The 27,639-nt window shown below is 48.7% G+C and overlaps 1 protein-coding gene across 1 annotated transcript in view; it reads left to right on the forward strand.

Annotated features, from left to right (window-relative positions):
* Positions 1-27,639, forward strand: part of EXD3 (exonuclease 3'-5' domain containing 3) — a 136,397-nt gene that overhangs the window by 35,627 nt on the left and 73,131 nt on the right. The window contains exon 3 of the mRNA XM_058818328.1: positions 18,956-19,056. Within this exon, the coding sequence (XP_058674311.1) occupies positions 19,020-19,056 (37 nt within the window). The 5' untranslated portion in view covers positions 18,956-19,019. The remainder of the gene's footprint in view (positions 1-18,955; positions 19,057-27,639) is intronic.

The following is a 27,639-nucleotide window of genomic DNA, read 5'->3' on the forward strand; positions in this document are numbered from 1 at the left end:
GGAGCTTTCTCTTCTCAAGACTAAACATCCCCAGTTCTCCCAGCCTGGCTCTTTAGGAGACACCAGAAGAAACTGGAGGGGAGGGACTGGGTAAGCCTAAACTCCAGAGAAGCTTCCCTCTGGAATCAAAATCTTTTACATTGGCTTGTGCAATACAGCCATGAGGCAGGAACTGAATGTGCTTTCATGAATGAACTATTAAAATTGTCCCTCCCTAATTTGTTGTTGGTGCATTTCTGGTTTGTGTCTGGAGGAGTCAGGGGTTGATGGGATGCTGGAAAGCCAACACTGCCAATTTGGAGTCCCTGCCTCCAGTACCTGGTGGGCCCAGTGCCTCGGCCATGCTGAACAGGCAGTTCAAATGCTCCATGTTCCAAACCTCATTGCCTAATTAAATGCTTTTTTAAAGGCTCTGGTTCAGTGTTTCATTTCTCATGGCCCTGGTGTAGGAGGGATGGGAGCCCTGCAGTGTCCGAGCTGCAGCAGCCATGCAAGGCAGCCATGCAGAGCCCTCTTGGTTCCATAGGAATTCCATGAGACCCATCCAGAGGTCAGAGATGGGAGGTGTATGGCTGAGAACAATTATTCCAGAGAGCTTTAGAGGTGAGCAACTTCACCTCTGTGCTACAGACCTGTGTGGCACTAAGGAAGGGATTTTCAAAGGGGCTGCTTTGCCTGATGCTGGTATTTTGTGGGGACACTTTGGAAGTGTCTGATAGCTGAGGTTGTGACATTAGCTTTTGCAGTAAGAACTAGACAGATACATATTTTTAATGATCTGTGCCCCTACTTGGTTTCTCAATATTAAGTACAATTCCATTTTAAAAAAACAATTACAAACAGTTTTAGAGTTTAGTCATTATTTACATTTGATTTCTTAGGGCAGGGAAGAAGCAAATATGCAGAGGCTTGACTTTTTAAAAAATAATTATTAAAAAAAAATTACATTACTTGATATACATATAAAAAAAATCTATCTGATGAAAATAATGTAGATAAAGGCAGTAAAACTGTCAGCTGTAGAAGAAACCACTGTGTCATTTCAGACCATGCACATTTGGGAACAGGTTCACGTTTCAGCTTCTTAAAACCATCACCTCCTGTTTTAATGAGCAGCGTGCTTGTTAGAAATAAACTGAACCTCCAGGGGGGCACCCAAATGAATAATGTCCCACTTTTCATTAGAATCTCATTAGTTTTGCAGTTATGAGGTATAAATCAAAAAACATAAGCGAAACCAGCAGCCCCCAAAACACAGGGCTGTTCAGATTGCTGCTAATGGATGTCTGGCTCCTTGACTTTATGTCAGCCTGTGATTGGAGTTCAGCAGGGTACCGTGGGGTTTTTAGGCTCAGCCTAGTTAGTGTCAGTAATTCCTACTCAAAGGGCTGTGAAGAGGTGAGAATTTTGCTGCCTGTGCATTCCCGGGGGTTTGCATCTGCAGCCTCTTTGGGCACATTTGACTTGGCCTGGGGAAGATGCAGTTTTAAAGAGTTTCTGCTACGATTGTGAAAAGCATCTTTTTAAAGGCTTAATTGACACTTTTGTCTTGAATGTGTTTTGCAACACACTGATTTTAATTTTAGTGAAATATGGGCATTGTGAAATGACAGAGATCTGAAAATGGGCATGAAAATAAAGGAAACTTTCAATGTGTTTCCATCATACAGTTTTTGCAAGCTTATGTTAAACCAGATCATCGCAGATGCTGAGCTTGGGAGTTCATGTAACTGCCTGATATGTCCATTCCCTTCCAAGACTGAGTCTTCCCTGGATATTTGGAAAATCTGGATTACTCTGCCTTCTCTTCCTGCTGTGTTTTTTAAGCCATTTAGAAGCAGGAAGATCTCACCATCTTCACTGCAGACCCTGATTTCCATGACAGGCCATGAGTCACTGGGCTATTGTGGCAAAGGTGCATCTGTAGGAATAAGGGCCTGGCAATAATACAAACACAAAGTAGATCAGCAGCAGCCTCATTTCCCAGCTCCCTGCAGTAGCTTCAGTGGTCTAGAGTGGAAAAAATTTCTCATGCTGTAAAAGAAAGATTGGGTTTATTTCTGAGACTGAGTGTGGTGCTGTGTTACTTTCCCACTTCTGCAGTCTTTTCCATTCCACTTCTGAAATTTCAGATGCAGGAGCAGGCTGCACTGTGAGGCAGGTAAAGCACAACCTCACTCAGAGAACAACAATCCCAGGGACTGCTGCCTGTGCTGGGGTGGGGGCTGGTGCAGGTGAGAGCCTGTCCTTGGGCTGCTCTGTCCCTCGTCTGTCCTGGCTGTGGGTCCTGGCTCTCCTCAGCCCCCTGTGCTGTTTGTTGTTACCCAGCCCCTGCCCACGCAGGCAGCTCTCCCCTCTGGAGCTGTTCCATAGACAAAGCTCCACATTGGCTTTTTGTGCTTGTGTCTGCTTAACCACATGGCTGTTATGGTAAATACAGGAGAGAATGTGTAGAGCAGTTCAAGGAAAGGAAAATGTCTCTAGTTGAACCAACTCCTATGGAAAATCCATTCCCATTTTTAGTGTTAATACCAAAATACAACCTGCCTGCATTCACATAATACCCAGCATGTGTCACTGCAGAAGGTGGCACCTTTCATACCAAACATTCACTCCCTGGGCCCAAACAGATTTAATAGCTGAGATTGGAGGGTACATGCAAGTCTGTTCAAAATCTGCTGTAATTTGACACGAACATTGATTTCCTGCCAGCCTGCAAATGTAGGTCAGGAAAAACAGGTACTTGTTTCTACAACTCTCTGATGGCTGTGCTAGAACTTGAGGGAGTGTTCTGCTGGCTTTTCTTTTTTTCTTTTTTGAAAAAGATTTGAATTGATTTATAAATCTTTAAATTTAGAAAGGCAAACCGGTCTTTCATTTTTTCCAGAATTGCTTCATTCTTTCCACAATATGTGTTTGGAAGTCTGAGCCCTCTCTTACTTGGAGGCTGGGGGAGAAGGAGAGGGAAGTGCTTGCCAGTTTGAAATGTTTTACATTTTTGAGAGCAGCACAGGCTGCAGTAACGAGCAGTGGGAGCCCTTCCCTCCGGAGTGCCCTGGGATGCCGCGTGGCCTCATTAACTTGGCTGCTCCAGGAACAGATTGAAAGCTGCTATTTTCATGGATATTGTTTAAAACTTGGCTGCAGTGATGAGCTAGGGAGGGAGAAAACAAACAAGGGAGAGAGCAAGAAAAAGAGCCTTAAGGCTGATATTACTCTTTTTCTGGTTACAGATATGGAAAATGTTGCAATTTTGCTAGGATAACATCATTTTGGCTTTGATATATTCCATTTGGGATGTTTGCTTTACGCTTGCTGAGTTTAACTTGGATTGAGATGAGGAACTTGTTCAGATTTGAACATAGCTCTGCAAAGTCTCTCTTGATGGTAGGTTAAAAATAGAGCAGTTTTGCATTATTTTTTTCCCCTGCTGTGGCCTAGATGAGGTGCAAAAAGAAAGACTTTGCATTGTACGTGCTGTCTCCTGGGTTTCACTCCCTCCTGAGCACAGGGCACAGCACTGTTGTGTCTCCTCTGGAGGAGCTTTAAGCCAAGTGGCAGGTTGTCCAAGGTGGGGCTGAGGGAAGATGGGACACCTGGACACGTCTGTGAGTTCATCAGAAGGGTGTGCACCCAGATGAAGTTTGTCACTCTGTTCTGTCCCTGTGGCTCTGTGATGGGCTGGGGGTGTTTCACTCTGCCTTTAGCTGGCAGTGGGGCTCTAGGTCACCACTGAACCCTGTCTGAAGAGTTCTGTGGAGAAGCAGGGGAGGGGATTCTCCCCAGAACTGGGCTGTGAGGGGGATGTTGATAAGGAGGAGATCAGAGTTGTCCTTGTGCTAAACCCTTTGTCCCATCCTCTGCTGAAATGGCGCTGTCAGGTGCTTCCTGGGGAGTCAGTGGAGCTTTGGGGAATTTGGACAATACAGTCAGAAATTTCAACAATACAGTTGAGGATGGATTTGACCGTGGAGGACGTCAAGCTTTCTGTTAGAATCACCAAAACCTCTGAGCTGGAAGGGACTCCTGGGACCATCAAGTCCAGCTGCTATCCCTGCAGAGAGCCCAACAATCCCACCCTGTGCATCCTGACAGCACTGTCCAGATGCTCCTGGAGCTCTGGCAGCCTCGGGGCCACTTCACACATTTGATGGGCACTGAAGGGTTTTCACATTTGGATATTATTCTGCCTTCCCTTCCCATTGCCCCTTCCTCCTCCTCCCCCCCACTCCTCACAGAAACACCACATTCCCTTCTTAGTCAAATCAACCCTTAGGAGTGAATGGCCTGAGGTCAGTGACACTATGGGCACCAGTTCTGGCCAGTGGAGTCCTGTGTGGCCTTTGCCTCCAGAGCACACTGGAGGGGAGTGACAGACTGTCCCAGCCTGTGTCCCCTGGGAGGGAAGGGCTGCCTACCTACCTGCTTTCTGCTTCACTCCTGGGAATGACAGCCCTATGGTATCTGCACCTTGCAATAGTGATTAATTTCAGTTTCAGTTACTGCATTTTAATTCAAAAATTCAAGTACTGGGCAGTTTGAATTCCTTACAGAAAATCAGTAGAGACTGCTGCTGTGGTGTAAGTAAGAAAACAGACACTTTGATGAATGAGGGCTCAGACAGGTAGTGGTTTTTGTCCTGGTTATCCCTGGGGTGACGGACCTGTGCAGCTCTGCTGACAGGGATGAGCACTGTGCACTGTGGGGAAGACAACCCCACATCAGGAATACAGAGAGGGGCAGCCTTTTGAATTTTGCAACCAACTGAAACACTGTACTGGTTTCACATGAGAAAATAGCTGCCCTCTGTAAGTGCTGTTGGTCACGACCCATCCACAGACGGGGTTACTGTGAGCTGAGCTGTTCCCTTGGGTACCCGGGGCTGGAGCTGTCTCTGAGTGTGGGACTTGCTGAGCTTCCAGCAGCTGAAGAACAGCTTTTGCTGCTCCATTGTGCAGATGTGAGAGCAAGCCTGGTGCCATCTGACCAAAGCTTTGGTGTTTGCAGATTGTTTCTTCCTCAGGACCAAGTCAAAGGAGGGTGCTGGAAATGCTTTTGCTGGAGCATTGTTTGCCGTTGTAGATCAATAGAGTTTGAAGTGTCAGTTCTATCCAGGAATCCCTTCTTTCCCCCCCAGTTGTGGCTGGGACTCTGGGATGGCACAGGATCAGATGGATTGTGCAGTGTCTGAGGCCTCATTGTCCTCAGCTTGGCTTCTGATGCTGCGTGGGGAACGCCAGATGAGCCGGGCAGGGCAGCGCATCCCCCAGCTGTTTGCAGAATTGAGGCAGAGAAAAGGGAGAAAGGCAGATTATCCCATTATGTTTACAGGGCATCGGTCACACAAACAATGACTGTCCTCTTTGACAAGAGGATTGTTTAATTAGTTAAGGGTTTGATGAAGAGATGACTGAACATACAGAGCTCTGAAGGCATCTGCCTTTTAGTACAGCAGGCACGTCCTCCCTGCCAGCCCTGGGCTTTTCCTTTCTCCTGAGGAGCACCAGAGGTCTCCAGAGCTCTGTTCCAAGGCTCAGAGCTGCTCACTTTGAGCATATTAAATTGAGTTTCTGTTATCTGAGAAGCAGAATTATAATTTAGCTGCTTGTGAACCAGTTCTGAGCATTCAGAAAGAGGGAGGCAATGTGAGTTATATTTGGAAGCACGTCTTTTTTCATGTCTGTATTCTAGTATTACTAGTCCTCTTATCTGTTACAGCTTTTCCCTTGCTCCTTTCTTCTTGATTTTTAATCTGTGACAAGTGTTGCCAGTTAAATTCCATAAACTCTGAACTGAGCCAGAATGAGAATCTGTGTAAAGAGGTAATGAATTAAGCATAGGCAAGTGGGTGTGAAGCAGTGAAATTCCAAGTGTGTGCAGTGGCTGTGGGTACAGTGTTACACTGGCTTCACCTTGCTTCTGAATTTGACCATAAAATCCAATTTGAAATACAGAAGTAATGAGTAGAGATTGGGTTTAACTAGTACATTGTAATGTTGGTGTTAGCATTGATTCTCATCTGTGGAACTCCTCAAAAGCAAGGAGCATACAGAATTTAAATCAATATTCAGTACTTCAGAAAATATTCCAGCTCAGCCATGAAATATTTATGTTTAACATCCTGCTGAACTTGCAGTGATTTGCTTGGGTTTAAATTGGCATCTGCCTTTGTACCCTAATACTCACAAATAATTAAACACAACACATTCTGGGTAATAAGAAATAATGTAGAAATGCAATTCTTTAAATTAAATCTACAATCTAAAAATGTTTTGTTGTTGTATCTTACTTTCAAGCCAACATTAGAAGCCACTTAGTATCTGTATTATTTTTTAAGGTTTAAGCCTCCTGTTGTTTTTTTTCCCTTGGAGATTTTTCACACTTTGTAGTGTTCTGTAGTGTTCTGTGGCCCCAGCAGAAGCCCTGCAGCTCTGTCAGAGCATGTGCCATCAGCTGTGTGACCACAGGGGCTGGAGGAAGTGTTTTATATTCACGGGGGGTTGTGCATCGAGATGAACTGTCCAGCACTGGGGACAGACTGCCATGGTGGCTCCCAGTCCCTGCCCTGGTCACTGCCAGCTCCCTCTGTGTGTGCTGGCTGGGGAGCTGTGCCCTGTGTCAGCTCCTGCCTGCTCCAGGCAGGGACAGCAGTGCCAGTGCTGGAGCTGAGGGAGGCTCAGGGCTGAATTCCACCTTCTCAGACACCAGGATTTGTTCTCTTCGTGTTCTTAGTGCTTAGTTCTTTGTCCTAGAGGGCTGCAAGTGTGTCCCAACTCTCAATAAAAGAATCTGTATAAAATAAGCCTTTCTCCAGGTTAATGGAAATGTACAAACGGAGCTGCAGCTGGAACTGTGAAGATGTTACCAGGGCACAGAGACTGCTCCTGGGGCCCCTTTCTGCTCTTTCTTTACCCCTCAGTATGGGGCTTACAGTGCCCCAGGGGAGCTGAGCAGGGACTTTACAGCTGCCCCTGCTGCTTGCAGATCTCATGGAACTTTCTGGAGTCCCAGGCTGGTGCCTCACTTGTTGCCCAGGGAGGTTGTGGGCTCCCCATCTCTGGAAGTGTTCCAAGCCAGGCTGGATAGGGCTTGGAGCAACCTGGGATAGTGAAAGGCCTCCTTGCCCATGGCAGGGCTGGAAGAAGATGAGCTTTAGGGGCTCTTCCAAGCCAAGCCATTCCATGGTTCTAAATTCCTATTACAACTTCCTAGAGGGATGCACAGCATTCTCCCACTAAATACCAACAACCTTCAATTTCTGTCAACAAGCAGCTTTCCTCTTGCTGCACTCCTGTGGTGTCTCTGGTTCAGGTGGCTGCTGCCACAGGCTGCTTCTCTCTTCCTGTTTTCCAGTCTGAAGCTAAAAGAGGTGGCAAAAGGACCTTGAAAGAAATTCAGGTCGAGTGTCTCATCAGCACAGGATGCTGCTTCATGCTGTTGTACCAGTGAAGATCAAGTTCCTCTTTGGTAGGAGCTGTGCCAACTTCACCACCCACACTTTGACAAAGGGTATTGTTTTACCATTTCAAGTGATTAATAATTTTTAGGAGGTTGCAATTTTCCGTTTTCAGCATGTCGCCTCTGATTTCCTCTTTGTGTCCCAGAGGCTTTGGAGGAGCTGAGGGGCACAGTGAGGAATGTGCTTGTGCAACCAGGATTACCTTCATCGAGTGGGGGGTGTTGCAGTTCTTCCTAATCCAGCCCTGTTTGAGAACCAAGTCGGTGGCTTCCTCAGCCACCAAATAATGTTTTCCTTAATTGCCATCAGGCTGTGAGAAATTTCCTCTCTAAAACTGAGTTTAAATAACAATTTTCCTGCACTTTATTTCCATTGTTAGCCTGAGACAAGTCCCTGACAAGGGATGGCAGCATCCCAGGGTTATACAGAGCTTGGAGAAAGCTTGTACAGAGGTGCAGTCAGGTCATCACTGAATCCAAAATGACCTCAAACAAGATGAGGAAACACACAGGACAGCGACAAGCAGCAATGCTGGATCTTTCCAGCTTGTGCCTTTCCGCTTTCTTGCCCTTTTTCTGGGATCTCTCTTCATCATGCAGGGAGAGCTGCTCTGGGGCTTCCTGCCCTGCTCTGTGCTGCATCTCTGGCATGGAATATAGACAGGAGAGACATGACTGTGCTGCTCACATTCGTACAGTGTCAGGGCTTCCATGGCAGCGTGTGGCCACGAAAGAGATGCGGTGTGAGCAGTGGGGAGCCCAGGAGATGCAGCAGGACAGCCTTGTGTTGTGGCTGCATCCAGAGCACCCAGCACTGCTGCCATCCCATCCTTAGGTGGCCCTGTGCACCATGCAGCCTGCTGGGGGCTTAGGGGAGGCCCCCAGCTGGTCTCTCACACAGCTGAGATGTGCTGACAACAGCACGGGCTGTCCTGGTCCTTCAGAGCCCACCAGGAGTGGGGCTGGCTGGGCTGCTGATAGCAGAGGAGACACCAGGGCTCCCTTTGGTTTGCTTTTCAGCTCCTGCAGTTTCTGGTAGGCATCTGCAGACTCCAGTGGGGAGTGAGGCAGGAGAGAACCACAGAGTGAGATCTCTCTCCAGTGGTTCCTTTGATCAAGTGAGGACTTGTGTATTCTCGTGCTTCACAGCAGAGGTGCTCTTGGCTTTGTGGCAGAGCAGTGCAGACACAAACTATCTTGATGGAGCTGACTTGCTGTGCTGTGAGCAAGTGAATTAGATTAGAGCATCCCAGAACAGACATAGCATTTCATGTCCAAATGCAAAGGGGAGGAATCCCAATCTTGCCAGCAGTTGCCCACAGTTTTGCTGTTTCACTTTGAATTTGTTGCCAGCTGTTCAGATGCCAAATCATTTGGCAGCCAAAAATCAGATATCCCTCCCCATGCCTAAAGGAGAATAATATGTTGTTTCTGACATTTGTATTATTTTATGGGTCGATTCATCACTACTTAAAGGTTTTTCAAAAGGTGGTTAAAACTATGCATAAACTATAGTACTTTCTGAAAAATTATAGCATGATTGTTGCAACTCTAACTACAGCTAATAAGAAATCATACTGAGAAAACACATGCCTTTCAGGTAAATAATGTTTGTGGATGTGGAACGGTCCAAAAGCTGGGCAAGGCCGCATTTTTCTCAACTTCTGAGGACAGTGGTGGAGACGTCTGTAGCTATTGAGATCTCCTGATCTGAGCAGATGTTTCACAGTGGCTGTGCATGTCATTGCTCAAAACACTTGTGAAAATTAACCTGAGCCTTTGAACTGGAGACTCTGTTCCCCAGTCTGACCCAGGTGTTGGGGGCGAGGCAGGAGGAGGCTGCAGGGTGAAGCCTTTGCTTGTGCACTGTAAGGAGAAGCAAAGGGTGAGGAGGAGGCTGCTGGAAATGCATCTTCCAGACACGTGGGAAAAGCTGGCTCCCTACCCAGGAGCTTCAGGAGTGGTTTCTCTGTGCTGACCCTCCAGGAGTGCTGCCAGGAGAACAAAACTGCACCATTGTGACTGTAGTCACAGGGGTTTTCAGGATGAGAGAGAGACGAGAATGTTGATTCTACGATCAGAAGGCTTGATTTATTATTTTATGATATATATACTACATTATAACTATACTAAAAGAAATAGAAGGAAAAAGCTTCTTCAGAAGCTGGCTAAGCTAAGAATAGAAAAGAAAAGAATGAATAACAAAGATCTGTGTCTCGGCAGAGAGCGAGAGCCAGCTCTGCCGTGAGTGGTCAGTAAATCCAAACATCCACAGGAGACCAATCACGGATCCACCTGTTGCATTCCACAGCAGCAGATAACCATTGTTCACACTTTGTTGCTGAAACTTCTCAGCTTCAGCAGGAGAAATCCTAATAAAAGGATTTTAATGAAAAGATGTCTCCGACACACCTTCAAGACTCTCCTTATTTCCTCCTTTAGTATCATCTTCTACAAACTTGATTACAAACAAACATCCCTTGTAAAAGCCATTTATGCCACCAAAGGTGATCTTGTTGATCCCACTGGTGGCTAATCGACACTGCTTTCAGAACCTCCTTCCCTGGCCCTTTACCTCCTGAATAAGCTTAGAGAAGATCTCTAGATCTGAGCTTAGAAGGTCTCTAAGCTTGTTCAGGACATAAAGCATGAGGAACAACTACCCATGAAAGAGTTTGGAAAGCAATTTCTTATCAAGCATGGTGGAGAGAATACTGCTATGGCTTGGGAAGAGATAAGAAGTCAGTGCACAGTGTGTGGTGAATAATGTGACTTGGCTTTGTCCTGACCTTGTGGGATTGGACACTATTCCTAAAAACATTTCCAGCAGAATGTTGTTTCTCTTGCTGTGGGTGTGAGTGTGAGGAAGTGTACAAAGAGAGTGAAGTGCAGGTACTGGCTTTGTGCTTGACAAAGACTTAATTGACTTTGATAAGCAGACTTAATTGACCATGAGGTCATCTGGTGATGACCAGTGAAATGAAACTTTTTCAGGAGGAGCAGGAGGAAAAAGGGACAGTGCATGGGTGTCAGTCCCTCAGGTGCCAGCAGGTGGGATTGCCCAGGACAGAGCTCTTTCCAGAGGGTGGGGAAGCAAAGCCACCATGCATTGAAAGGCATGATCTTGTAACAAGAGCTGCTGGTCAAGGTTCCAGACTAGCAATCGGTCATCTCTTAATTTATATTCCAAGTAGCAGTCAGGATCTTCAGCCACAAACAAAGCCACTATCTCCTGCAGCTGTTCAGCCATCAGCAGATGTTGCAGCTGATCGGTGCTGCAGCTCCTGCCTCTCCAGCATTCCTGTCCTTGCTGCCATCAACATCGAGGAGTCTCCCTGCAGGACAGGGGAGGACTCACGGGCAATGATGTGGGCAAAAGGCAAACAGAAATTAAATAAGTTGTTACTAAAACAAGTAGCTGCTCCTTGTTCACCCTGTATATCAGATCTCAGGGAGAAAAAACTCCGAAGGAGGTCTGAGTTAAACATGACAAGAACCTGGAAATTAAAACACCAGTAGCTTGTGGAAGGCCTGAATTCTGGCAGGGTTTCCAGGGCAGGGTAGCAGTGTCTGGGGGAAGCACAGGAGCTGCCCATGGCCCTGAGGGTGCTGGAGCTGTGCAGGCTGCAGGGCCCTGGCTCTGCTCCGGCTGCTCGGGGGCTCCTGGCCAGGGCGGAAGATGAGGAGCTGCAGACAGTTGGGATCTGAGGGATTTGCTAGTAACGTGGAAAACAGAGGAAATGGTGATTTGAGAGGAAATCCTTGGATTATTGTGCTTTGATTCATGGTTAGACATGGTCTGGAGTGAAAGTGATCAAGGAGAAATACACACAGTGGAGCTTCAGCTCCTGTGAGTGAATTGAAGGGCAGAGAGGGAGAGAAGCAGACCAGGATGGAGAAAATTTAGCAGATTTCTAAAATTACTCATTCATCCTGTAAAAGCTTTTTGTTTATTGTTACATCTACATCTGGAGGTATTCAAGCAAAACCCTGGGGAGAAGGAAAGCTTCAACACTAATAAAAATAAATAAAAAGAAGAAGGTGGAAAAAAGGTACTTTTATCAAAAACAAACCTTCCTTCCTCCCTTCTTCTAGAGTAAATGCCACAATTGATGAAATTCCCTCTGTTTCACCTGAGAATTTGCTGGAGCATGCGTCAGTCAGGAGGTGATTGCATTTACTTCAATTTACCAAACGTGTGCAGTGGGGATGTGAGTGCAGAGTGTGTGTGGGGGATCCCTGGGGACACCCCCAAGGTGTGGGATTCATGCAGAGGGGAGCTCAGCCCGTGTCCCTGTCACTGCTCTGACCCTGCCCTGCAGCTGCACTCGGACACTCGGACCTTGCTGTGTGCCAGCCCAGAGCCCCCTGGTTTTGTACAAACCCTTTCAGCCACTGCTCTCATTCGTGTGCCAGAGCTGTGAGCTGAGCCCCAGCCAGCTGTGCTCTCCTGGCAGGGCAAGGTGGGACAAACATCTGGCGACACGAGGGCTGCAACTGCCATGGCCACTGCTGCCAGAGCCCGTCCAGCCAAGCCTTTAGAAGTGTCAGACTCTGGAGGATGCTGCATGCTTAAAAAAATAAAACCTGAATATGCTTATGAGGGATAATAAAGCTTCCTCAGCGATCCAGGAGGGAATGTTCAAACACTCCATGAGAGAGCTCTGGACAGATGTTGGTAATGCTGGCTTAACACTGCTGCCTAAACTTGAAATCCAAGTCCTGGGAGCAGTCAAAGTGTCTGAAGAACTCACACTGACGCAACCCTGGCTCTGTTTGGGAAGTCCTGCATTGAGTCCTCAGAGGAGTTGTGCTCACAGCGTTAACAAAGCTGTTCTAGGATGGGAAAAAAGCAAGCCAAGTAAGCTCTTCTAATGTGAGAGAGCTCAAGAGAGACTGAGTTGTCAGCATTTAAAGTAACTCTACTGGATCTCCTCATAAGAAAGATTTACATGTTATTATTACAATCACCCTGATTATTTACTCGCCTGACACTTTAAAATTTTCCAAATTTTTCTATATTATAGTGGTTTTCAGTAGTAGCCAAACTTTGGAATGAAATTTGTGAAGTGTCTTCAACTGAGCTATTTTTCTATTTGCTGAGAATTTTTGTTTACACTTTGATTCTGGTGGAAATCCTGAATTGTCTATTTCCAAAGTTATTCCTTAGGTTTTTTGGGTTTTTTTTTCTTAAGGTCCTGATTTGAAGGTGAAATTATCCTTTGAGATTCTTTCTCCTGAAGTGCAGACCCTTTGACAGGCTAAGTATGGCCTGCATGGGTTTGAAATAGTTCTAGAAAGTGCCAGTCTGTTCAGCACCTGAGCTCTCTGTGCCTTACCCAGGGTGTGCTGTCACCTCCTCACAGCCTTCCCTACAGAAGAAGCAAGAATCAGAAAAATGCAGACAATAACAAGACTGAAAATCAATCTCTGAAGTTAACACATCCCCAACTATCAGGTTTCTGTTTCACTGTTGCCCATACACAGAATTTTCTGTTCTTGGTGTTCATTATTCCCTGGGAGCTCTCCCGTGCAGCACAGCAGGGTCAGGGCGCTGTGCCTGGGTTCAGCAGGGTGGGGTGTCCCTGGTCACAGCCAGCGCCTTGGGGTGTCTCTGTGTGACACACTGGGAGGTGGACACGTCAGGTGTGTGACCAAAGTGTGTGTGGTCACCTCCCTGTCCTTCCTCGGTGCCAGGCTGCCCTGGTGGAGGGGGTGGCACAGAGCCCCCCCGGCAGGCAAAGCTCCTGTGTCGTGCTCAGGGACAGGGAGGGGTCACAGCTGCTGTGTGACACGGGTGGGGTGCAGACTGCTGAGGGAATCGTGCATCAGGAAGGTGGGACTGGCAGGTGTGTTCCCTTCCAGGGATGATTCCCTCAGGTGGATGAGGGGTCCCCTCGCAGGTACAAAACTTTCAGAAATAAGGGAGAGCATCGATGCTGCCTGCAGGAAACTGGGTAGTGCTGGGAGACAGAAAGGACAATAAATCCCAGAGGTTTTAGGCAACCCAGGGGTTTAGGTGAGCCCGGAGACAGGAGAGGAGGGCATGTCCCTCTGCAGGCTGCACATGGCTCCCCGAGCAAACCCGGGGCAGAGTGGCCTGCTGTGATCAGTGTGATTTTATAGAAATATCTGAGCAGACAGATAAAACCTGTCAAGCTCCGAGCTATTAATGCAGCTGAGGGAGCCCGGGCCCGCGCGGGTTTGTCAGCAGAGGGTGCCAGAGCCCCGCGGCTGCTCCGAGCGCGGGGAGCGCACGGGGAATGCACGGGGAGCGCACCGGGAGCGCACGGGGAATGCACGGGGAATGCTGCGGGGAGTGCATGGGGAGCGCACGGGGAATGCTGCGGGGAGTGCATGGGGAATGCACGGGGAATGCTGCGGGGAGTGCATGGGGAATGCACGGGGAGTGCACGGGGAGCGCACGGGGAATGCACGGGGAGCACATGGGGAGCGCACGGGGAGCACATGGGGAGCGCACGGGGAGCACATGGAGAATGCACGGGGAGCACATGGAGAATGCATGAGGAGCGCACGGGGAATGCACGGGGAGCACATGGGGAGCGCACGGGGAGCACATGGAGAATGCACGGGGCGCGCACGGGGAATGCACGGGGAGCACATGGGGAGCGCACGGGGAGCGCACGGGGAATGCTCCGGGAAGCGCACCTGAGCCCGAGCTCGTCGAGCGCCCAGGGCTGCGGCCCCTGGGCTGAGCCACCCCCGCGGCAGCACCGTCCTGGCAGCGCTGCCCGGAGCCACTCCAGGTGTGCTGGTTGTGTCCAGGGTTCGCTTTCCCAGTGGCTGGAGGTGATTGATGGGTAAGAAGAGTGAAATGAGCAGGGAGAGCTGGGTCGTGGAACTCTGCAGGCATGCAGGGAGATACCTTCTTTGGTATCCAGGGCTTCCTCCAGGAGTTCAGGTTCTACTTATGCCCTGGGGGCACAACAATTTGCTTATTGATGTTAGGAACTTGGACAGGAATCCCATAAAAAATCATTCCTGTCAAGCTGGTGGGCTTCACCATGCTGAGGGGACAGCCTTGAAAACCCAACAGACTTTGACAGACATCTGTTGATGTTTTGTCAGCTGCTTTCCAGTTTTAATGTCCGAGCTAATGAGGCAGAGGATGTTCTCTGGAGCAGTGTGGCTCTGCTGGCTTCTGCCATGAGTGTTCTGTTTTGGAACTTCAGCACTTCCAATGCATCTTATTATGACATGAATAGTGGGAAATTATTAAATTACTCCCATAAATTATCAAAAGTCAATAATCATTTAATAAAAATTGCATTCAAGTGAAGTGATCTCCTTAGAATAAGCTCCAACCAAATAAATTTATACGGGAGGCAGGGTCATGTCCTGGCCCCTTTGCTTCTGCAGTGCCAGTGGTCCTGAGCAGCCCTGTCCGGATAGGAACTCGTGGACCCCTGCTGGTTTCAGGGCCCTGGAGGGGAGGGAACACAGCCTGGGGTTCTTCACACAGGCCCAGAGTCAAGGCTGGCACTGGCTGAACACTGCTTGGTTTGAATTTTCTTTTTTATTTTTTCCTTGTGTCAGTGTTTTTTTTCAATATCATCACAGCAAAGTGAAGTTTCCATTTCTGAGTAGTTAAAGATTTATGTGATAATGGGAAGTCTGTAAAATTAGGTGGAACTGCAATTTGCATTTCAACCTGAGGTGCAGAGAGGTTGGAGCCTCTTCATCACTTCTGCCCACTCTGAAAGAACATATGCTACAGACACAGCTTGTGAAAGGGCTTGGGAGGCAGGTCATTTGTGACACGCTGCAGCCTGAGATGCCAGAATTTAAGCAGAGATTTTGAATGGTGTAGCTTAGCTGGGACATTGTGAAGAATGAAGCTTGTATGAAGTTTGTGAAGGATGAATGCTGGGTTTGTAGCTGATGGGAGCTAAATTGAAGCTAAACTGGGTTTGAGTACAGAATCCAAAGTCTGTAAAAGCCAATGAAAAGGCACCCATGATCTTCAGAGGATGCTTTTGCAGGCACTCCTAGAAGCAGAGCTCCTTCACCCATCTCCTAACTCATGTTTTTTCTGGGGACGGGTCCATGACAGTGGAAACTTCAGGGCAATGTGCAGCTTCCTCCAAGGGGCAGCTCTGATCCCTGCTCCCTGTGACAGGGACAGGAGCCAGGGCACGGCTGGGGCTGGGCCAGGGCAGCTCAGGCTGGAGCTCAGGGCAAGGCTCTGCCCCCAGAGGGTGCTGGCACTGCCCAGGCTGCCCAGGGAATGGGCACGGCCCCGAGGCTGCCAGAGCTCCAGGAGCCTTTGGGCAGCGCTGCCAGGGGTGCCCAGGGTGGGGCTGCTGGGGGGGCTGGGCAGGGACACGGGCTGGGCTGGGGGATCCTGGGGGGTCCCTTCCAGCTCAGGATATTCTGTGATATCTTTTTTAGCTGTGTGTGCCTGTATGTTCTGTAACACCAAGGCAATAAAAGGAAGCTTGTAAAAATGTGAAATAGGCTTCAAAATCCCTGTGTGAAGACACCTACAAATAAGTACTGCTTTGCAGTGTTTGTTTTCTTGTTTCTAAAGATTTAAGTGACTCTCACTTCACATTTTCAAATATTTCCCGTACCCAAGCAGAATAGAAACCTTTTTTTTGTGGGGACATTTTCTGCAAAGAGATAAGATTTTTTATATGGTCACTTCACCACGTTTCTGAGCATTAAGGGAAGCACCAGCTCAGGCAGAGCTTGAGATACCAACCCAGAGCTGATCCCATGGAAGTTAACAGACTGTCAGGAAGAAGACTTCCTGCTTTTCCCAGCATGGTCAGGAGCACTTTGTTCACTCCAGCCCAGCAATGGCCCTGCTTGAACTGAAATCACTCAGAAGGAAACCAGTGGCCCCCAGTTCCCTGTCTGGCAGTGGCTGTGGCCTCAGCTGTTACTGAGAAAGCAGAATGGGAGCTCTGTTCACACTGTCTCCATCCACCTGCAGGTTGCTTTGCTCCTGCGGCAGTTGCAAGCAGGGCAGGTGTCAGACACTGTCCATCCATCCGTCCATCCATCATCCATCCATCCATCCATCCATCCATCCATCCATCATCCATTCATCCATCCATCCATCCATCCATCCATCCATCCATCATCCATCCATCCATTCATCCATCCATCCATCCATCCATCCATCCATCATCCATCCATCCATCCATCCATCCATCCATCCATCCATTCATCCATCCATCCATCATCCATCCATCATCCATCCATCCATCCATCCATCCATCCATCCATCCATCCATCCTTGGTGTTATCAGACTGACTGTTTGCACCCTTATCTCTCCTGGCTGCAATACAAACCAAGTCCTGCATGGCACCAGCCATGACCTTGACATCACAATCAAGAGCTCGGCAGTGACCCCACCTGCTCTGGAGAAAAACCAGCAGTCCTTGGAGAAGCAGCTTGGCTTTTTCCTTTGGCCTTTCCTTTGGCTGCTCCACGCTGGGTTTCCATACAGGGAATTGTTTGAACCAAGCAGGAGACACCCATGGCAGCAATTGCCTTCTTGGGGGCCATCACCCCCCCCCTGCACACTGATCACTGCCCCATCCTGCAGGACTGAGCATGTGCAGTTATCTTCTCCCTCTGGACACACTTGATTTAGACAGAATGGAAAAAGCTACAAACTGGATCCTGACCCCAAAAATAGCAGGCAAGGAATGAGAGAATAGCCATTTGAATGGAGAACAATGGAATTACATTTCATGTTAATTCTTGAATTACTCTCATATGATGTCAAAAAGCAAGGCTTGAGGGATTTCAGATCATGTCAAGGTCAAAAGAAGCCCTGAGGAGAAATTGTGACTTTTTTTACTGTTCAAAGGAATTGAAGTGGCTCAAAGTATCTTCTGGTGAGAAACTTCTACTGTAGTAGAAGTCCCATCTTGGGGCTTGTTAGAGCTGCTCTAGATCTGGGTGTGACCCCAGGATGCTGCTGAGAGGGAAGCTTCGGTTCCCTGTCCCCCAGGAGTCCTCCAGTCCTGCTGGGATTGCCAGGCAGTGGTATTTGAAGGGGATGTCCTGGAGATCCAGCCCCAGCTCTGCCATCTGCCCAAGCCTGTGTTTGTTGGTTACTGTGGTGGGATCCTGTGGGACACAACCTGAAAGCCACTGCTTGTGAATGGGGAAATTCTTCCCCTTTGCCCAACTGCTGAGCAGAGCCAAATTCTTCAGAGTCCTGGACCATGAATCTGCCATTTCAGTGGGTTTGTGTTTTTTGACAGATCATGAACGAATTACAGCCCTTTTTGTTTTCTAGGAGACCAATGGGGCAAAGTGTGTTTAGGCTAAAAGATATTTGTTCCATTTTTGGTATCTTCCCCTCATACACATGTTGTTATTTTTTGGTTTGATTTTTTTTTTTTTTTTTTGGAGCTAAAGACCTTAAAGAAAGTGAGGGCCCTTTGCTTGCACAACATGTTGAGATTAATTCTGACCCTCTGGATCATATCCACAGCTGCTTGCACTTGGCAGGTTTGCTCCCAAAGGTGACTTCCCACTGTCTGCTGAGAATCCAAACCTTTTGAATGGCCCTGAGTGACATGCACCTCATGTTAAACGTGGGGAAGAGAGTTGCAGAGTCACAGATCATCTGTGGAGAGCAGGAGGCTGTTCCTGGGAGCCGTCTGGATGCACTGCCTGTTCTGTGTCGTGTCCTACTCCCTGGGGCCTCGCTTCCACTGCTCCACAAACCCAAGGTGCTGATGTGCCTCCAGCCAGCACAGGGACTTTAATCACTTGTTGTTATTGCCTCTCTGTTTGTGTTTTTCTAAGCATTTGTGTTCCACCAGCACACTCAGAGTGAGTGCTCTCGAGGGGGAATTTCCTTCCTGGTAAACAATCCTGCAGTGTGATTCAGCAGGAAGGATGTGGTGGTTCAGGCACTGGGCTGGGATTTGGGAGAGAGGGGTTCTGTTCCCAACTCTACCACAGTCAAGCTGTGATGATGAGTGGAAGGGCAAGCAAACAAAGAGGAGGAGCTGTGTAGCTGTGGCAAAAACACACTTCCACATGGCCTGTTAGTCCACATTGGGGTTAGGTAGGTCTGGGGTTTGCACAGAATCATAGAATTGGCTGAGTTGGAAAGGACCTCAGGATCATCAAGTCCAACTCTTCACCCTGTGCAGGAGGTTTGTTTGGCTACTCAAGTGAAGAGCCAAAGTCCTGTTTGTGCTGTTCAAATCTGGAACTCAGCTTATTCCAGGAACCTAGCTGTGTTTTTAACTCCATGTTGTTTTACCTTCCATGGGCTCTCAGATGCCACTTTCCAGGGCTTCTTGGTTGACTCAATTCAGTTTCCCATTCCATTCTCTGATCTTCTGGCATGTGTCCTATCGCTCCTACACCAGGTTGTACATGCATGTAGGTTCTCCACTCTCCTGCTAAATTCAAGGACAACACACTGCACACAAAATATCTTTCTCACACAGGATGAGGTTCCTACAGTTTGATAGTAACTCTACATTTTCTTTCCAGAAACAGGAGCTTGGGCTGCATCTCTGAGTTTAGACCTCCAACCTCAGCATCCTGATCTGGGAGGATGAGTCAGGACAGTTACTCAAGTGATCAGCCCACGGGTGAGTTTTCATTCAGCATGATTTGCTTTCCATTTATTTTCTTACTGCTGTTGGAGAAGAATGCTGAGTCACAAATAAAGCAAAACATGTGAATCAATGCCAAATTGCATGCCATAAAGATTATTGGATCTTTGAGGTTTCCTGTCCACATCTGAATATCAGCATTCTTAGAATTCTAGTCCAGGTTGAAAATTTTTCTAGCAATTTTTTTTCTGGAAGTTCTCACAATTTCAGAACACAGGAGTTTTATTACTGTGTTAGACAACTCATTCTGCTATTTGCCCTAACTTAGTTTTCTCACTAATTGCATTGGTAATTGGTTACCCTTTGCAGTAAGGAAGATGTGCACACACCATTGTCGGGTATGTCCCATCAAGTCCGAGGGTCAGGGTCCCTGCTGGAGAGCTTGGATAGACAGGAATTTGTTACTTCTGGCTCAGACCTGCCATAAATTTGTTCTCTTCTTCCATCCCCATCTTTGGCTGTGGGAGCTCAGCCTCACGGAGTGCTGCTGGCAGTTTGTGCTGGGAGAGGCGGATGCCAGGGGCTGTGCCTGCAGCCTGCCAGGCTCTGCTCAGCCTGGGCTTTTTTGGAAGTGTCAAGGGGCATTCTTAGCTCTGACGTGAGGGCTATTTTTTGACAGTTCCCATTGTTCCCCAACCTTTGTTCATGGGTGAAGTCTTTTTGTCTGAGGCCTTTGTCAGAAATAGAGGCTGTTAGGAGAGCTGTCTGCTCACAGGTTGGGGGAGTTTTCTTTTGTTGTTGAGTCCTGAGAATTTGTTCCTTGCTTTTACAGACTCGCTTGGGCAAACTTGCCCAGAAAAATGAGGGGATTGCTGGGATCTCCCCTTGCTGGGCCTGCAGGGAGAGGGGTCCTCAGAGCCACCACCCATGTGCCCTGCTCTGGCTGTCCCAGGCCACATGGCTGGGGCAGAGCAATTTGGGGTTCTGAACATCTGCCTACACTAACACCCTTGCCATCGTCCATGGGTTTGAATCTGGGGCTCAAAAAAGGAAAATTTAAGAAGATTCCTGTCGTAGTATGAAATATCGATTCTCTAATACTCAGCATGTATTTTATTACTGTGAACAGGTGATGATGACACATCAGGATGTCATGGAGATTCATGAATCATCCACAGAAGGACCTAGAGGCTGGGGAAAAAGACATTCAAGTCTCTATAACATATCCTGGATGCTTGTGAGAAATGTTTGGTCAGAATATTCACAGATTGCTCATTGCAGCCTTCTTTTTTGTAGGTGTAATAAATGTTGTGGTTTGAGTTTAGATCCACTCTCTAAAACAGGCACAGGAATGAATCTGTCCAGAGGGACTAATTTTCCATGTATCACTCATGTACATTTTACACCTCCTGTTGAAGTGCTTAATCCTGATTGCTCTTGGAGTCAAGTGCTGAGTAGGACAGGTGTGACCACTGGTGCTTTACATCGTGGCTGAGGATAGGGATCTTCCAATCTGGACCTCCATTTGTTCCGCTTCCAGCACCACCTATTGAGTCGTACATTGTTGGCTCATTTCATTCTCTGAGCTGCCACTGGAGCTATACTTAGAGAGGAAGGATATTATAATCTTGTGAAAGATTAAAATACTGTTACTGTAATCCAGCTGGAAGGGGAGACCTTTTCTCAGGGCGAGAGACAGCCAAGGTTTTTCCCATTCTGTCCTCCCCTTGTATGCAGGAAGGAAGTACTGGCAAAGGCCCCTGAGCTTCCTGAGGGCTGGGGAGCGTTTCCAGACCCAGCCCTCGGCACCATCCATCAGCAGCCGCCAAACAATCGCTAACGAGGGGAAAACACCGCGGGATAAACAGGGACAGGGCCTGGGGAGAGAGAATGGGAGCAGAGCCTGGGGAGAGAGACTGGGGAGAGAGAATGGAGACAGGGCCTGGGGAGAGAGACTGGGAGAGAGACTGAGAGCAGGGCCTGAGGACAAGGCCTGGGGAGAGGGCCTAGGAGAGAGGCTGGAGACAGAATGGGAGCAGAGACTGGGGACAAGGCCTGGGGACAAAGCCTGGGGACAGAGACTGGGGAGAGAGACTGGGGACAGAGACCGGGAGCACAGCCTGGGGAGAGAGAGTGGGGACAGGGAGTGGGGACAGGTCCTGGGGAGAGAGACTGGGGAGAGAGACTGGGGAGACAGAATGGGAGCAGGGTCTGGGGAGAGAGAATGGGAGAGAGACTGGGGAGAGAGAATGGGAGCAGGGCCTGGGGACAAGGCCTGGGGGCACAGCCTGGGGACAGAGAGTGGGGACAGAGACTGGGGAGAGACTGGGAGCACAGCCTGGGGAGAGAGACTGGGGACAGAGAGTGGGGACAGAGAGTGAGGACACAGCCTGGGAGCACAGCCCTGCAGCCCAGCACCAGCCCGCTCCTCTGGAGCTGGGCCTGGCAGCAGGCACTGCACATTGGCTGCCCTTCCCTTTGTCATCAAGTATCTCAATAATCAAGTTCCCCTTCAAAGAAGCATCTCAACAAATGAGAAAGGGAGGAAGGGAGGCGAAGGGCTGATGTTTGCTGAGGAGCTGCTGTGCTGGCAGGTGGTGGGGCCTGGGCCAAGGAGGTGCTGGGGATGCTGTGGGTGCAGAGCAGCCCGGGTGATGTGTGGGTCACTGTGGGTGCGGGGATGAGGCAGAGCTTTCTGTCAGCTCTTCAGGGCAGCGCTGAGGCAAAGCCATCTGTGATGCCTTAAGGAAGGAGGAACCAAGTCAGGTGGGGGCCTCATCTTTGACTGGATCACCTTTGAGTAGGATTCTCTCCAAGAAGAGGCTCAGAACTGAATTAGGATCTTTTTCCCTGTATCACTGCTTCTGTTTAAATGCTGCATTACAATATTTGGCTCATATTTTCAGGTCTATCTGCTCTGTAACCTGTTTTTAACCATTCCTTAAACCAACTCTTTGGGTTTATATTTTTCAGTATGGCTTTAGTATCCTCAAAAACCTTGAGCTAGGAATTTCTCCCTACAAGTACCAGAAGGGAGTTTGTAGTGAGGTGGTGGTTTGGTCTCTTTTGCCCTGAGCCAAGGGACAGGCTGAAAGGAAACAACCTTAATTGCAACAGGGGAGGTTCAGATTAGATATTAGAAAAATTTTTTTCCCTGAAGGAGTGGTCAGGCTCTGTGCTGACTACCTGCACCTCCTCTTCCCAGCCAAATGTGCCTTTCTGGAGTTCTTTCATTCCTTCTCCTCTGTTTTTATTGTCCTTTGTCTGGGCTTGCAGCAGGCATGGGGTGGGCAGTAATCTCCTTAAATGCCTCTACAATACTCTGCAGGACAGAAAAAAAAAATTTATTTATGGTGTATAAAGAATGCAGGATTATGGAACCCTTATTTTACAGCTGAAGGTATTTCTGCAGTGCTATCAGTTATTTTTAAATCTATCAGAAATGCATATAAGCAGCAGCAAATGAAAAAGAAAAGAAGGTAGGAAGTTCCTGGGAATGGGATGGATAATAAACAGTAGCCCTGGCTGCGTGGTTATGAAAACATTAACCCAAAAAATTTATCCATCTGGCCTAGAGCTGGAGAACAGCAGGTTTCCCCATGCTCAGTGCTGGGTGTAGATGCTGGAAGTTGAAGCTGTCAACTTTAAAATAAAAAAAGCCAGACTCAGCAACCTGGTCTCAGGTCCTGCTGCAGCTCCCCAGTCCCCAGCTGGTGGCATTGGGTACTCTCATTTCCCTGTTTGGGAGAGCATTTGTGCAGCTGTGTGACTGTACACAGCAAAGTGCTCACGTTAACTGCATGCAGCATTTTGAAATGTCCTTCTAGAAAATAACTGATTTTTTAGAATCAGTTATCACAAAATAACTGATTTTGTGTTTGCTTGTCCTGGGCATCCTGTTGGGAAGGAGGCACCACTGGAGTGGTCCTGGGTGTGATTCTGCTCACGTCCTTCATGCATTGATCTCGTTGTTGTTTCATTACCCTAATGATGCCCTGTGACAGCAATGAGTTAAAGAAGAGACAGGACTGGTTTGTTGGCAGTGTCCCCTGAAGTCCAAGGATGCCAGCTGGAGATGAACCCACGAGCAGTGAGGGGAACGTGGCACCCTGGAACAGGCACTGAGGGGTTGTGTCAGGACACTGGGCTGGAAGGACTGGGAATTCTCAAAGAAGGGAGAGCAGGCAGGGACTGCCAGCCTGGCCTGACATGTGGCTCCTGTGGTTCATGGCTCAAGGGAAGTCTTGGGACTGCCAGAGTCTTGGAAAAGACAAAGAAATAGGCTTGTGATAGTAAGTGCTCTTTGCCCAGGGATACAAAAACACCGTGTGCCTGGGAAGAATGATGTTTAGATTGGATATGTGGTCATTCAGCAGAAACTGATGGATAATGAAGGAGTTTTCCAGGAATTGCCTGCTGGTCTCCACATTCCTCTTTGCAAAAAGGCATGGAGTGTAACAGCTGCTTCCACCCACTCTGGTTCTTTCACATAAATCTAGTGAAGAAAAGGGTCAAGTTCAATCCAACTGTCCCAAATACCTTCCCAAACCCTAGCAAGGTTCAGGTAACAGGCCTTGGTGGAAAAACATCCTGTGAAATCCAGCAAGCACTAGCTATGGGAGAGACAGGAGGTGACACTCGGTGCCTGGTCCCATGCAGTGCCCTGGGAGGCTGCAGGGCAGCCCTGGCTCCTGGGCAGAGTGCTGTGTGCCCTGGGGGAGCAGGGCTGCCTGCAGCACACAAGCACAGCTGTAACACAGCTCTGCAGCCCAGGGGCTGGAGCACAGCCCTGCCCAGGCAGGGAGGGACTCGTTTGTGCTGCAGTGGGAACAGGGAGCAGTGGACACGTCCTGCTCAGAGCCTGCACCAGGGCTTGCTGTGTGTGATTGTGCCTTCTTTTAAATTAAACTATTTTGCAAGCACTTCCTTCCTGCATTTCTCAGAAGGAGGGAGGGGGGTGTGCAAAGAATGTTGAACTGCCTTTGACGGAGGAGGAAAACTGAAGAAAACAAGAGATGCAATCCTAACTACTGACCTTTTACTTGAGCTTGGTGATGTTTTTCAGCAGCAGAGCCTCTGGGGAGTAACAGCATCCTCCTTGCTATTGTGCTGCCTGCCCAAAAAGGGGGCTAAAGTTCAGCTTTTATGATGTTCTCACTCTGGGCTTGTGGGAAAAAGGCCACATTCCCTTTCTTAGGTCATACGAGTGCAAGAGATGACAGAGTCCTACAGTCTAACCCCAGGGCAGGAGGCCAGTGCAGAATGGGACTGGGATAGACAGCTTGGTAAATACACTGCCAGCTTTTTCTCCTTATGGAGAGTCACAGCAGGTGGGAGGGTAATTTACATTGTTAAATTAAAAGGCACTGATTTATTTTATGTTGGTGTGTTATTGTTTCATAGGAGCACATGGGTTGCCATAACTTGTGATGGACTCTTGCACTTTATTGTTAAATCCTCCTTTTCCACTTTGGTCAACAGTTACTGGAAATGAACATTATCTACCAGGACAGAAACAAGAGGCAAATAAGCATAAAACAAAATTCCAACCTCCTCCCCAGCAAACTGGAGGTTTTCAGAGAACCCTCCATAGTTTTGAGGACTGGGATTATTGCAGTGGCTGTTCTCAGATGGTGCTCTTTGGCCCTCAAACTGTTCCTGTACCTGGGGCCTAGAGAGACACTGGTCCCTTTGCTCACAGGCCCTGATCAGGCTCTGTGTCTTTGAGCTGCCACCTGGTCTGACTGTCGCCCTTCTTTCAGCCACATCGGGTGTTTCTCTCCATTGAGGCTTCCTTCAGCCTTGTTGAGGTGTTGTTCAACAGACTCTGAGCTGGTCTTTCCACATGGCATGATCCTGGCTATGCTGTGCTTTCTGAAATGCAGGGTCTGGGAGCAGAGGAGGTGGTTCTGCCTGGAAAGGCTCCCTATCATAAGGATAAATTCTGTTCTAAAATTACAAATACAGTTTTAAAGTTTCTATCAGGCATACTGTTTAAAAAACAAATCTGGATGATGCTGACATGAGCCTGTGCACTGCCATCCTTCGGCAGTGCTGGTGACTCTGCTCCAGGGGCTCAGGGTGCTGATCAGCTCACAGCCCCCCCATCAGCAGCAAGCTGAGAAATCCTGTCCTGGGGCTGCTGTGTGAGTTTGCCTTCAGCTGGAGTCTTGTCTTCTGCATGGCAGAGCACATAAAACCTTCATGTCACTGAAGGATAGGTGTGACTACCTGATGTGCAGTCAGTACTGTGAGCTCTGGATGATGAGGAAAGGTGACTGTTCTGGCAGAATGGAGCAAGTGGAAGTGCTGACTGATCAAACAGGTGAATCACAGCTGCAAGAGAAAGGTCTTGCTCCTGCCCTTCTCTCTCATGCCCTTGCACCCAGTCCTGGCACAGGTCACCTCTTTGCTCCTGTGCTGGTACCTTGGAGCCTTCACTGAGTTGGGTCAATTCCCTGGCCCAGCAAGAGCAGATCTGTGTTTTGGCCAAGTTCATTTTCTGTGGAGCTGAAGCAGAGGGGCAGCTCCCATCTCTGCTCTGGGACAGGAGCCAGGGCACGGCTGGGGCTGGGCCAGGGCAGCTCAGGCTGAACTCAGGGCAAGGCTCTGCCCCCAGAGGGTGCTGGCACTGCCCAGGCTGCCCAGGGAATGGGCACGGCGCCGAGGCTGCCAGAGCTCCAGGAGCCTTTGGGCAGCGCTGCCAGGGGTGCCCAGGGTGGGGCTGCTGGGGGGGCTGGGCAGGGACAGGGGCTGGGCTTGGGGATCCTGGGGGGTCCCTCCAGATCAGGGGATATTCTGTGATTCTAATGAGAATGAGTCAGTTTGCTTTTGGACAGCTCATGTCCTAAGCAGAATGTCTGGGCACCAGGCAGGTGGTGTGATACAGGCAGGTATTTATTCAAAGTGCTTGGGGAAATGTGCAGACACCAAGCCCACCTTTGGGTGGCTGTTTTAGGGGCACAAAAAAGGTGTTCCCTCCTTACTGGGGTACCCCACGCTGTGGCAAGGTGAGCTGTCAGACTATGGCCAGAGGAGGCATCTCACCCACCTTGTTTTAATTTACCTTTGGCACTGAGCCTTGCCTTTGGAGTGGCTTCCAGCGACTGTCCCTCACATGTGGCAAACACAAATACCCAGTGACCTGAGCATGCAGGCAGATGTGTGGGCTCTGAAGGAGAGAAATGAGGTGCTTGGAGCCTGTTAACTCTCTGGCATTTCTGCTTATCACAGTGAGGGGTGGAGGGAAATTAATGATGTGAAAACAGGCCTGAAGATGAGGGAGGTTTGCCACAGACCAGGGATTTGGACCTGTGACAAAAAGCCCAGGGCAGTGGCATTCAGGTAACACCTGAAGTGTGTCTGGTCAAGGCAAGATCACGGCTCCTGAAGATTATTTAATATTTCTCTGTCTTTCTGGCCCACAAGTTTTGATTTTCATATCTGCCAGGACTCGCCCATGGCGCCCTGTGGTGCTGTGTGGTGCAGGTGCTGGCCATGCACTCCTGCCCCACTGCTCCCCTCATCCCTCAGCCAGCACTGTGTGGCTCTGGTGGCTGTGGAAGATCCACCATCCCTGCTGTCCCCTGGGAGGTGCCCATTTCACACAGCTGTAGGCTTTGGCTCTACACATCGCTCATTTAACCTTGCTTAATTTTGGCTAATCTGAGAACGGATCTCTTTTCATTTTCTGCTGGATGCACTTTGCACTGAGCTATACAGACATTGGGAGGGAGAAGAATTTGTCTAAATTGTTTGTTTTTCCTTGGGAAAAATGAAATGGAGATTTATGACCAGTTTTCCCTCCCCAGGGCTCTCCCTCAGCAAAGCCCTGCTTCAGTGGCAGAGGTTTGCAGCGATTCAGCACGACAAAAGTTCACACAGTTCAGAGCTCCAACAATTACAGAGGAGCTTTTCTTGGGATTTTTAAAATGTCCTAGACACAATTAAAAGAATTTCTCAGCAAGGAGAGTGCAAGCTGGGGACTCTCCAGCAGATGTAATCACTCAAGGCGAACTTTGTTTGGCTTGGCTGGGCCCTGCCTTCGTTCCACGCTCTTTCATCCCACCACCAGGCTTTGTCTCAGCCTTTGCAGTGTCTCTCTGTCTGTCTTTCCCTCTTTCCATCTGCCCCACATTCCGCTGCAGGCTGAATGGGACAGCCTTAACCTGGCTACTTCCAAGACAAACAGCAAGTCAGATGGAAAAAGGGGGGCCCTTGGCTGTCAGGAGGCTCCGTGGTCACTCACTTCCTAGAATTAAAGGCTGGGAGTTGATCTGTAAGCCAGCCAAGCCAGAGACAATGACTGGGTTCCCATTTTGTTCCTTTGATACTGTCTTAAATATGTGCAATGACTGAGAAAACAAAATTTGCATAAAGCAGAAATCCACTTTCTCATGCAGATCTGTGCTACCCTGTGTCCTCCAGTGTGGATGGCACAGGTGGCAAAGCTCAGCTGTTGTGTCTTACAGGGTTTTGGGAAGCAGGCCTGTCCTTAGAGAGCCAAGCTGTAACAATTCCTGGCTATGATGGGACAGTTTTGGTGGCCACATGGATGGGATGGGTACAGCTGCAATTCCGGTGTTGGACTGTCTGGTCCTGGTGAGTCACTTCCAGCTC

Source organism: Ammospiza caudacuta, chromosome 21 (genome assembly GCF_027887145.1).
Source record: "Ammospiza caudacuta isolate bAmmCau1 chromosome 21, bAmmCau1.pri, whole genome shotgun sequence".
Lineage (NCBI taxonomy): Eukaryota > Metazoa > Chordata > Aves > Passeriformes > Passerellidae > Ammospiza > Ammospiza caudacuta.